The 12,934-nt window shown below is 35.7% G+C and overlaps 1 protein-coding gene across 1 annotated transcript in view; it reads left to right on the top strand.

The window, feature by feature from the left end:
* Positions 1 to 12,934, top strand: part of CFAP47 (cilia and flagella associated protein 47) — a 545,441-nt gene that overhangs the window by 77,272 nt on the left and 455,235 nt on the right. The window contains exons 16-19 of the mRNA XM_045994745.1: positions 2,835 to 2,965; positions 5,695 to 5,817; positions 7,219 to 7,350; positions 10,433 to 10,510. Coding sequence (XP_045850701.1) covers positions 2,835 to 2,965; positions 5,695 to 5,817; positions 7,219 to 7,350; positions 10,433 to 10,510 — 464 coding nt within the window. The remainder of the gene's footprint in view (positions 1 to 2,834; positions 2,966 to 5,694; positions 5,818 to 7,218; positions 7,351 to 10,432; positions 10,511 to 12,934) is intronic.

Below are 12,934 nucleotides of genomic sequence, written 5' to 3' on the forward strand. Positions count from 1 at the left end.
GTTAGAATTCTTATTTTTACAGGGATGATTTTAGTGTTTCAATTTTTTTGGTGGCTTATGACATCTGCTGTATTTTTCAATCAAAACCAAAACACAAAGACATTTAATTCCAAATACAATGTTTTTGAGCAATACCATTAGGCTTTAAGTACCTTTGAATTTTTTTTAGAGCACAAATAATAAAGTACTCAAATCTATTTCATGTAGCATTGAAGAAAGTGTGCATAATTTATATTATATACATGGGTTTTTCTTATGTCATTTTCCTTTTGTTCAGAATATTCATTTAATTATTACTCAGTTTTGTTTTGCCTCTTTGTTAAAACAGAAAGTAACTTTTCCTTACATTAATTTTCTTATATCCCTTTTGCTATTGGTTTTACATTCTGAATAATAGATTTAATGCTGTCATTGTCTATATTTTTGTAAACTAAAGTGAATAGTTCTAAATTAAATTTTATGTTGTGATTGTGCTTTCTCCCTGAGGTGTGATGTATTTTGGATTTGGATTTGGGTCATGGATATTGTAGATATTGTACATGGATATTGTAGAGGTTATGTGGATATTGTAACATGGATATTGTAGAGGTTGAGTCTAAGAGTGGGTTGGTATGGCGCGCCTGGGTGGCTCATTTGGTTAAGCGTCTGCCTTCAGGTCAAGTTATGATCCCAGGATTCCTGGATCTAGTGCCGCATCAGGCCTCCTGCTCTATGGGGAGCCTGCTTCTCCCTCTCCGTCTCCCTCTCTCTTTGTCCCTCAGGAATAAATAAGTAAAGTCTTAAAAAAAAAAAAAAGAAAAAAGAGTGCATTGATATTTTTCTAAGATAGAATTGGGCTTCTTATTTGACTTTTTTTTTTGTTAGGTACTATTCATGTTTGTGCTTTTTGTGTTTTTTTCCGTGTTGTCTTTCATCTTACTGAACTGTTGAGTCCGCTCAGTCCTCACACTTGGCTTCAAGCAGTTTGCCCTCACTGTCTTTCGGTGAAAGACCCTTGGCCATGTATAGAACCTGCCCTGCCACTCCCAGCCTTGCTCAGTGTGGCTATCTGGTTTATTTCCCCTGTTTCCTGATAATATAATATTCCTGGAGAAAAATATATAGTCGTGCTCATGGAAGGGAAAATACTTACCTCAAGCTGACCCTTCCACATGGATCTATAATCCTGTGCTCCCCTCAACTCTTGGCATGCTTGGGTGTCTTTATAGATCGTATTGGATCTTTGTCAAGGTTACTTTGTCAAAGTTACTTCCAGTTAAACTTTTTGATACACCACTCTCTTCCAGCATGGTCACTCGACTTTTATACTCCCCCAGATTTTGTCCTCCTGCAGAGTTTCTGCTCATTTTTCACAGTTCAAATGCCATCTTCTTATATAATGAAGTTTCCTCCCCTTCCTTGGGCTAATTTAGGTTCCCTCCACCTACTCTCACTGTGTATTTGGTAAGTCATCTATAGTTATTTGTTCATATCTGTATGCTATTTTAATAGATATTGCTAAGTCCATATCTGATATCCATTCCCCTAAGAGGACCCTTTTTTTGGGGGGGGGGGTAACATTCATATCTAGAAATCTCTTTTCCCCAGCTTTTCTTGACAATGAGATAGGGACAGCAGTTTCTTTTAGCTCTATCTTCCTTCTTGGTGCCAGGCACTGTTTGAAATACTTCTTCATATATGAGCTTCTTTAATCCCTACAACAATTCTCTGAGTTACATACAGCTGTTATCCCCGTTTATGTCTGAGGAGGCTCTGTGACATATGTGAAATAAATTATCCAAGGTCTCAGCTAGAAAATGGCAGAGCTGAAATTGGAACCACGGATTTTGACCAAGAATTTGTACATCTGTTTATTTATTTTTAAAAGATTTTATTTATTCATCTGACACACAGAGAGATCACAAGTAGGCAGAGAGGCAGGCAGAGAGAAAGGGGGAAGCAGGCTCCCCACTGAGCAGCGAGCATGATGCAGGGCTCGATCCCAGCACCTGAGATCATGACCTGAGCCGAAGGCAGAGGCTTAACCCACTGAGCCACCCAGGCGCCCTGAATTTGTGCTTTTATATACTATACTATATATAGTATATATATATATACACTATACCACTATACTATACTATGATACCTTCCTACACGGATGAAAGCCAACATAGTATGGAATGGTAGTAGGAAGCTAGAGAGATCATTGCTCCTTGAAGGCATCGTCATCCTGCTAAGGCAGTCCTGGAATACCAATCTGTGGCGTTCTGATGGCGTAAGATGAATAAAACTTCTAAGTCATTCTTTCCATTAAGTATTATTTTCTTACTCCAAAGAAAATGATGAATTTAAACAGATGAAGCAGCTCACACCAAATGTGCCTGATACTTCCTGGGTTCTCAATACATTTGAATTATAAAAATGTGTTAATTACTAATAACTATATCAGAGCATATCAGAGGTGATATCTCCAAGGATGTGAACATTTTAAAACAAAAATGCCTCTGATAATTGTAATTCCTTCCTCTGAAAACTGAATGAGTGATGTTAATAACTATGTCAGAGTGTTGGGAAACATATGAAGGGGACATTTTGCTAAATATTGGCATACTTTTAATCAAATATTTTGTTCTGCCTAATAAAATTGGAAAATAAGGTACGTGTTTTAGATTTTGATCAAACTCTGTAGGTCTGTATTTACTTGATAATCTCCTGTAGCATTTCTGTATATTTTGAGTTTAATATAAATAATTTGTTATAATGTCATTATATTCTTATGCTGCTTCTTATTTTGGACATTAAAATGTATATAATTAAAATGTGGTCAATATCTGTTCTTTCTAAATTCTCTGTAGGCACGGTTGAACCATACTCTTCATTGGAATGTGAAGTAACATGGCTGCCGGGTTTCAGTTCTCCAGAAAGGGGAGAATTTGTTCTTCACGTCAATGAAGGAAACACACTGACACTAAAATGTGTTGCACATGTAATGATTTCCTTTAGATATGATTTTTATTTTGAGGGCTCTAAATTGGTTGGGTGTATATATATGTGTGTATAGTTGAGTATATTTACTATGTTAGTAAAACTGATTCTGCTTGTAGTATTTATTTAATTAATGGAGTTAGCATTTTCTTGGTGCCACTTCTCTATCATAAATGAAGACTTTGCTAAAAAAAGTGTTATGTTACCCAAAATTAACTCACAAATCCAAGATTTTTGTGCCAGCAATACTAGATTTTCATTAGAGCCTCTATAAACATACAATATCATGGGGTCACTTGAAATGAAATTATTTTATTAACAGAAACCAAGGAAAAATAGAGAAAATTATATTTTTGTCCTATTGTATTGTTAGAATTCTAGTGGTAATTAATAATTCAGTATGAAGTGGTCCACATAATTTACATAGCAAGGAGATACAGAAAATTCCAATTCTATAGAATATACTTCTTATAATAAAAATGAGTAAAGTTAAGGCTACAGTATGTAATTTTAACTTTGTTTCTGTGGTAAAGCCCAGAAGGCCTTAACTTCATGCTTTGTAATCACCAAGAATCCACTTTACTTGTGTATGAAATTTTCCTCCCAATATTCTCAGTAATTTAACTCAAGCCAGTGCTGTTTTACTGAATCTCATCTCTGTCTCTAGGCCATGATCATGCTTTTAAATATTTCAGCTATGAAGGAGCTCATAGCCTTAAGAGATAAGAGATTCATCCACTTTAATGATGGCAAATGGCAGTCTGAAATCAGTAGGTTCATTCCTCTGCTCCAGACTTGAAATAAACTGGACCCTACTGCTTTTCCTATGTTAAATTACTTGCTCTTCTTTTTAAAAATTTCTATTGAAGTACAGGATATATACGGAAAAGGATACATATTATGACTTCTGTATCATTCAGTCTTTATAGACTGATAGCATCTTTGTAATGCACACCCAGATCAACTAGATCAAGAAGCAGACTATGACAAGCATCACAAAGGAACCACTCTCCCCATCCCCACTTCCAGTCCCTCTGTTTCCCTCCCAGAGTTATCAGTAACCTTCTAATGGCATAGATTGATTTTGGTTTTAAACTTTATATAAATGTAATCAAAGCATATGTTCTGTTTTATGTCTTGCTTGTTTTGTTCATCATTCTGTTTGTGGACTTTATCTATTCCGGTACATGTGGTAACGGAGTATTCATTCTCATTCCTGAATAGTATTCCATTGTGTGACTATACCATCATTTTTCCATTACACAGCTGATGGGGATTTGGATTGTTTCAGATTCTTAGCTACTATAATAATGCTTCTCTTAACATTCTTACAGCTGTATTTTGGTGAACGTGTGCACATAGTTCTTTAACTGTTACTTATATAACTGTTTTTGACGAAGTTAGTAATATAAATCTGCCTACACATACTCACCCCATGTGTATTCTTTTCTAACAGGTAGAAGATGAGCAATTTAGTAACTTAGAGTTTGCATGAATAATAGATACCATTTATTAATTACTGTATGTCAGGTGGGATGCTAAATGCTATTCATGCATTATCTAATTTAATCTTGTAACAGCTCTGTAAGGCTGCACTAATAACTCAGTTGATGGGTGAGGAAATGGAGGATTAGAGTGAATGATTAACTAATACAAGTTCATACATGCAGTGAATGCCCTGCGTTGAATTTATATCTAGATCTGTTTGCCTCCAGCATCTTTGCTGTTACTCACTGATCAAATTTACTTTCTGCTTTCCCTATACTTGGACTGTTAAGAATTAAAGTCCAAGATATCAGAATAATGAATTGGGTTATTTTATGGTAAATTTTTGAGGTCCTCTGAAGTTAAATGAACTGTGAAGTGTTTCTCTTCCGAAAGTAAAGCTGGAGGAATGTGAAGTGTTTAAATACAATGTTCATTTAATGTTTGTCCTTAATTTATGAAGGACTTACTTGACCATTTTGTCATGTTAGCTTTGTTTAGAAATTTATTGTTCTGATTACCCAAGTCATGTTCTTCAAATAATTATAAGAATGTATTAAAACCTCCCAAGACAATAAATAATTTATCATAGATAAAGACAGCAGGGTCTGGTGTAAAGAGCACTGTATATGGAATTGGAAAGCTTGGGTTCTAGTTCCCCTTGGCTGTTGTTTGCCTTCCTGTGAAATGGGAGAGGTGGATAATGTCAGCATTTTCACAAAACTGTTCCATGATACAGTAGTTCTGTGAAATGATTTGTGTGTAGGTAAGGAGGAGGAGTCCTGCACCTAAGTAACTCTGAATCACAGTGAACCACCTCCCTATTCCAGGTAAGCAAAGTGTGTGTTATCAACACATTAAGAGTTAGAAGGCTAATAGTAAAAACAAGCCTAGATAATCTCATTCGACACAATATTTCCCATGCTGGGGGACTCTTTCCTTTTGCATAACACACAGTAGCACCCTGTTTGTAGTTGGATAGATGATCTCTAAGATCTCGTACATGATTCTCAGTCCTGGATTTACTTCCTCCATAGAATTGTCTTATTCCCTTTGCCTTCCTCAGTTTAGGAGTACAGTTTAGTTTTCCGTTCTATTTTCCTTTAAGTACGTTATAACGTCTGATAACCCTTCATGTTTTAGAAATTTCCATGAGGCTGCTAAAATTTGAGTCATTTAGAAGGGGGTTAAAAATAGTTTACTGTTATTTTTATTGTATCTTCTCTCTTCTCCTTTTATTATTAGCTTGGTCACACTAAGGTTGTATTTTTGGAGCCAAGGATTCTCTTTAGTAATAGCCCTCAAGGTTTAACAACTTGGAGGAAAGCCATTCTTCACAACGTAGGACAAAACCATGCTTATTTCAAGGTAATGTAGAATCTTGGAATCTTATTTGAATCGGATCACATTATATTTTGTATTATTTTTTTTTTTTTTGCCATGAGTGCTGTGGTGTTAATACTTTAGTCTTTATAAATTGACTAATGCTAATATTTGGATATTTCATGTAAGAGTTATCTAAGTACACTTCATCTACTTTGTCCTTTTAATTTCCCACAAAAATCATTTTTTCTTTCTTCTACCCTTAATCTCTCTTCTACCCCTTTGTGTCTTCCTGTTATTTTGTCTTGTTGAAAAAAATAAATAATTTGGAAAAAAAAGCACTTTCAGAAACATCCATTGTTGGCATTACAACTCCATATTTGATGACATACTTTTCCTGTTCTCATTTTTACTCTACCATCAGGAGTTAACGGTAGAGACTGGGACCTAGAGCAAGATCCTTGTAAAGATACTCTATTTATAGTTGTTGCCCCTGATTTAAATTACAAGTGGTGATAGAATATTTTGCTGAAAATTATATTAAGATCTCCCAATAGTGAGAATACATAGAGGTCAGTGTTTGATATCTTTTATTCAAGCTTTATATCTACATGTCTTCTGCCCAAGCAGACAAACGCAGATACCCTTTCCTACTGTTGCTTCAAAATTAGCTCTGAAGTCTATTTGTTCCCTCATCCCCAAAATACCTTAACCAATTTTCCTTTAAATTGTTCTGGCTTAAAGCATGGTAAATAGTTCTAAACTAGCTCCTGAGAAACCACACCATAAATCCTTTGGTAACTTACTTATAACTTTTTTAAAGGTCAAAATGATATCTTACACAGTAGGCCATTAAGGAAATAAAGAACAGGAGGTTACTTTTTTTTTTAAATAAAATTTTATTTATTTACTTGACAGAGAGAAAGTAGCAGAGGGAGAGGGAGAAGCAGACTCCTGCTGAGCAGGGAGCCGGATGTGTGGGGATCAATCCCGGGATCCCGGGACCATGACCTGAGCCCAAGGCAGACATTTAAACTACCGAGCCACGCAGGCACCCCCAGGAGGTTACTTCATCATCAGCCTCCCCACTAACTTCGCTTTCAGTGTTTACTGTCAGGGAAAAGGCAAACTACTAAAGTAGTTTCTAGAATTTTGTCATCTTTTCTAACAGATATATCTCATCCTCCTAAGTTGCTAAGTCTCGATAACACTCCAGACAGGAAACTTCATCATCTTATTTGAATTGGATGCCGGCACTACAAGTTCCTTTTGCTGGGTTAGGGGTACAAATCCCTGTTGAAGTTTTATTTGTGCGTCTGGTATTGGAAAACATATTATGAAATCGTCTCATGCCCTGTGCCAAGGGTCCTCTCTCTGGGTTGTAGTTGAAAGCTTTAGATCGACGTTAAAGGATAATATAGCTTTTCTGCAAACTTTCAATTACAGATTTGTGACCAGAGTCTTTTGCCTACTATGAATATTGTTCCATCACAAGGAGTAATTCCTTTCGGGGGGCTAACTGTTCTCAATATCTCCTGTACACCTACTGTAGCAGAAAAATTTGATACAAGAGCAAAGGTATGTTCATGCATATGTGTATTCATTCCTTATATATATATGTCTATGTGGATTTCTTTGGTTGTTTAAGAGATTTATAATCGGGGCGCCTGGGTGGCTCAGTGGGTTAAGCCGCTGCCTTCAGCTCAGGTCATGATCTCAGGGTCCTGAGATCGAGTCCCACGTCGGGCTCTTTGCTCAGCGGGAGCCTGCTTCCCTCTCTCTGTCTCTCTGCCTGCCTCTCTGTCTATTTGTGATCTCGCTCTGTCAAATAAATAAATAAAATCTTTAAAAAAAGATTTATAATCGTAAGTATAATGCTATAAAATGGTATGTGTGTTTATTCTTAGAAAACTTGTTTTAAGAATTTCTTCAAATGGCAATGGGTTTTACTGTTATGATGCTAATGAATAATTTTTAAAATTTTGGTTACTTAGTTACATCGCTAAAGAAATGCGGTTTTTAGAGATCTATAGAATAAGCAACCTTACCTATATAATTTTGTAGAAATAGCAGAACCTGGAAAGAGGATTTGTAGAAAACATTTTTGGTGCAAGTTGGTAATGGAAATTTCTACCAAGTTGAAATGGATACAGTTCATCAATATGAGGCATTCTTTGCGTGAAATTAGAATGATATTTGGCATCTCTGAGTTGTGACAAGTTCTCACTATCGCAGAGGAAAGGATGACTTTTTTCATGGCATTAATTAGATATTTGATTTAATTAGATACCTTTGGAAAAATTAATTAATTTTGGAATGTTAATTCTAAATAGCTTCAATCACTATATGAATTATAGGCAAATTCTGTATGGTGTTAAGATCTATATTTTATAGCATGCATAGAATATTTTAGTAGTTTATATTCTGGAAATTATATAATTAAAAAGATATTACCTTGATTTAAGGGGCTTTTCTAATTGTTCATTAAATAGAATAAATAAAACGGAAGACTAATCTCATAAATATTATTATAAACTAGAGGACTGGAATACTCTTGATTTTCAATCTGATGATCAGCTATGTACATTTACTCACAATAAGAAATAAATATGTACACTGTCTTCAAAACAAAATAGTTTTAGATATATCCCCCATTTTATCCTTAATTTCCCACAATTCTTTTTTTTTTTTTTTAAAGATTTTATTTATTTATTTGACAGACAGAGATCACAAGTAGGCAGAGAAGCAGGCAGAGAGAGAGGAAGAAGAAGGCTCCCCGCCGAGCAGAGAGCCCAATGTGGGACTCGATCCCAGGACCCTTGAGATCATGACCTGAGCCGAAGGCAGTGGCTTAAACCACTGAGCCACCCAGGCGCCCCCAATTCTTTTTTTCATAACAATTCTTAAATAACATGTAGGTTAATGTGATAAACACCAATTTGCCCCAGATAAACAACCTAATGATTTTATCTTTTATGAACACATACGTATTGAAAGATATTTATAAATTATATATTATGGTTCATGGTCTGAGATTTGGGCAGAGGTTTTTGTTTGTTTGTTTGTTTGTTTTTAAAGATTTTATTTATTTGACAGAGAGAGAGATCACAAGTAGGCAGAGAGGCAGGCAGAGAGAGAGGGGGACGCAGGCTCCCTGCCGAGCAGAAAGCCTGATGTGGGGCTCGATCCTAGGACCCTGGCATCATGACCTGAGCCGAAGGCAGAGGCTTAACCCACTGAGCCACCCAGGCACCCCTGGGCAGAGTTTTTTAATATAATATTCTAGAAAAAATAAAAAATATGGCCAATAAAAATAGTTGCACTAAAAGATTAGTTTCTGCTGTATTTTAGAAGAGTATGCTGTTTTTACGAAGCTTACCTTTTTAACATAACATAATAATTTATTTATTCATCCAACACATACACATATTTACTGGACACAAGTTTTAGGTTAGATTCTGTTGTAGATTCAGTGGATGATCAATAATGGGGAGGTAGGTGAAAGCCAGCCGTGATGAGTTGAAACTTATATGTGGGATTCATCAAGGGGGAGCATGTCGATTTGTCATTTCCTCTGAATCATTATGTTATGATTTTTATGATTTTAAGTCAAGTTTTTTATTTATATACTATATATTCTTTAATTACAATGTGGAAATCACGTAATACTATGAATATAGTGATTTAGTTAATTAAATGACATGTCACTTTCCCCAATAATTTTGAAAAAATGACAGTTTGGAGTTTTTTTTGTTGTTTTTTTTTTTTTTTTCCCTATAAACAGTGTCACTGACTTTCTATGTAAAGAGTGAAATACACTTCTATCTCTTTCTTAGATATATATTTATATTTAAATCCAGCCTTGATGCTCCCTGTTTGTATATAGGTGGAGCTTTCATTGAATGCTGTTTTTATGCCTCTGATTGGACATGTGTATGTTCAGATAATCTACAGTTCTAATTTTGTAGGAATTATACAACTAAATTCTTATTTCACCATTTTAATTTTCTCTGAGGCTGTTGAGTGTTCAGGCAGTCCTTGGTTTATATTTAACCACTGCTGTTTTGAGACATCAGGAAAAAGACAAAATACTCTGCCTCTCTGAGCCTCAGTTTTCCTCACTTGGCAATTAGGATATTAATATTGGTAACCTCACAGGATACTGAGGATTAAAAAGGAGACAATGTAATTAGCACTATACTTGGCCCATTTGCTCAGGAATTTTTTAGCTACTTTCATTATTATTATTATGGTCATTATGGATATTACTTTATCTCTGTGGGGGGAAGTATGTTTGCACCAGTTCCGTATCTGTTTTAATTTTGAATAATCCTTGAAATTAGGTAAATACAGAAGGGATATGGGGAGTGACAGTAATGTGTAGTTAAATGGGTAGAACTCTGCAGTCAAATTCACAAGCTATGAACTGGTCCCATTTGTGGTGGAGGTTTTTAAGAGTTGAACACTCATTCCTCTTAGGAATATTAATTCTGCATAACAAGAAATGGGATGACAACTACCGGAATAAATCTTGTGACATTTGTAATATGTTATTATTATTTAAATTTAAAAATATTGCCAAATGCCAGGTAATACTTTAGTGGTATATGGGCAAATTTTAATGTGGTTTCTACAAGGCTTTATATTTCTCTCAAATAAGGTTGCTATTCGCCGTGCAAATGTCATAGACCTCAGGATTGGTGGATCTGTTGAGATTGCCGATGTGGAAATTAATCCAGTGAGTATAAATTCTTATGTTAACTATTTGTGTAATCAGTGTATGAGTGTGGTGACTTTTGTTATGTGTCCCTGGTCTGCCCATTTATGTTTGAAAATATTTCATTATGTAGTACTTTGACATGTAGAAATTAATATATATAATATAAATATGTGTTGAAGCAGATTATCAAATGGAGGTTTCAGAATTCCCCAATTTAATTCTACCAATACATTAAAGTCATCTGTAGGCTTCATCGTGATCCTACTCCTCTTAAGAGGTAACCACTTCACGGAATTTTCTGATTATTCTCCCTTTACTTTTTCTAATTGGCCCATCACATATGTATGAATTCCTTAACCATTCATTATTTAGTTTCATTTATTCATTTTTGAGCTTCATGACAAACATGCACTGTGTGTAGTCTTTGGTAAGTCACTTTTAACTGAGTGTTGTATTTCCAGAGTTGATCTAAGTTGTGTGTAGCTGTATTTTTTTTTTTTTTTCATTCTTACCACTGCTTAATATTCCATTATGTAGACCTGTTGCAATTCAGAGACTCAGTCTGTTGTCCATTCAAAAAGGTGTTTCTCTTTTGTTGTTATGACAAGCACTCCAGCAGGGAACATTTTGTGTACATATCTTGTGAGGTACAGGTGGTAGAGTTTCTCTCAGAGTAGAGTTGCTAACTCATAGAATATGTGCGTTTTTGGCTTCACAAAATAGCTTCCATATTTTCTCCTCAAGTTTTCATTGCTCTGCATTCAATTGCTCCGTAAGTTGTATTATAAGACTTAATGTTTGCCAGTCTATTAAGATATAATGATCATCTCACTGTGGTCTTGATTTGCATTTTCTGAACTATGGTTTTGTTTATTTTTAAAATTATTGTTCTGTATCCTGATAAAATTCTGTTCTGTAGTTGATAGCCCACACATATGTTTCTTTATCTGGCAAGTCTTTCAGGAATTAAATCTGGTCTCATTCATCTACCCAAAAATCTTAACCCTGAAGGCGCCTGGGTGGTTCAGTTGATTGTCTACCTTCAGCTCAGGTCATGGTCCCAGCATCCTGGGATCAAGCCCTTTGTCGTCGTTGGTGGTAGGTGAGCAGGGAGTCTGCTTCTCCCTCTCCTCCCTGCTTGTGTAATCTCCTGCTCTCTCTCTTTCTCTCAAATGAATAAATAAAATCTTTAAAAAAACAAAACAAAACAAAACAAAATCAAGAAACCAAGAACTCACCCTGATCTTTAATGCAGGCCCATATGCCCCCTCCATTGTGACATTCATAAGATGATACAAACATCTTACACTCTGGAAACATCTTCATCATAGCAATTGCCGTATTATTTTCAGGTTATGTGAACTTCTGTCTCTCTCTCCCACTAGTACTGCGGCGCCTGCGCCATTCTGGTGCTGAATTAAATAGAGCAAACATGGGTGAGGCTGCCAGTGTCTCAGGTAGGGCCTCGTTACCAGTCTATACTTCAAGGGCTTTATCACAATTTTAGTTTCTGACTTTGCGGTACAATTTTCTTCCTTTTATTTGGTGTTGAAGGCATGATAAGTCTGGACAGATTGACAGACACTAGGCTACCTTGTGTAAGACTGGTGATTCTTGAAGATTAAAATCCCTGCAGTATCCAGAGTGCTTTCTCCATTACTATGGTGTTTTTCCTTGAACAATATTAGAAGTGTATTTAGACTTTGAATACTTCATTTCCACACCCTAAAGGCATTTATGGCATGCTTTGCATGTTATGGTACAATTGAGTAATTTATAAGACTTTGTATTAATATACATCAATATTCCCTGATTATGGGGCACCTGGGTGGTTCAGTCACTTAGCATCTGCCTTCAGCTCAGGTCATGATCCCAGTGTCCTGGGATTGAGCCCCACATTGGGCTTCCTGCTTGGCAGGGGACCTTCTTCTCCCTCTCCCTCTGCTGCTTCCCTGCTTGTGTTTTCTGTCTCGCTGTGTCTCTCTCTCAAATAAATAAATAAAATCTTAAAAAAAAAAAATCCTTGATTATGTTGAATTTTAAACATAGCTGCCTTTTAAAAATAATAATAAAATTAATATTCTGGTATCATCAGTAAGACCTTTAATAACTGTATGGTGTTAAATATGTATCTTAATAACAGTTAGGACATTTTATCCAAATGAGCAATTGTATAAGGCCAAAATAGTATAAGAGGAATGATCTTTTGCATCAAGCTTTCATTACCCATATTGGATTTTACAGATTTCCCCTGTAGAACTGGGTTGATATTTTAAGTGAGAGAAACAGTGGCCAGTTGACCTTAATGCAGTATTTCCCTCAACATTAGGATACTGTTGCCACTTTCTCTGTAGTGTTATATGTAATTCTTTTACTAAGTAACTGTAAGGCTATGAAGAGGAATCCTAAGAAATCTGTGATGTAGGCACATACCTGGCATAT

Source organism: Meles meles, chromosome X (genome assembly GCF_922984935.1).
Source record: "Meles meles chromosome X, mMelMel3.1 paternal haplotype, whole genome shotgun sequence".
Classification (NCBI taxonomy): Eukaryota; Metazoa; Chordata; class Mammalia; order Carnivora; family Mustelidae; genus Meles; species Meles meles.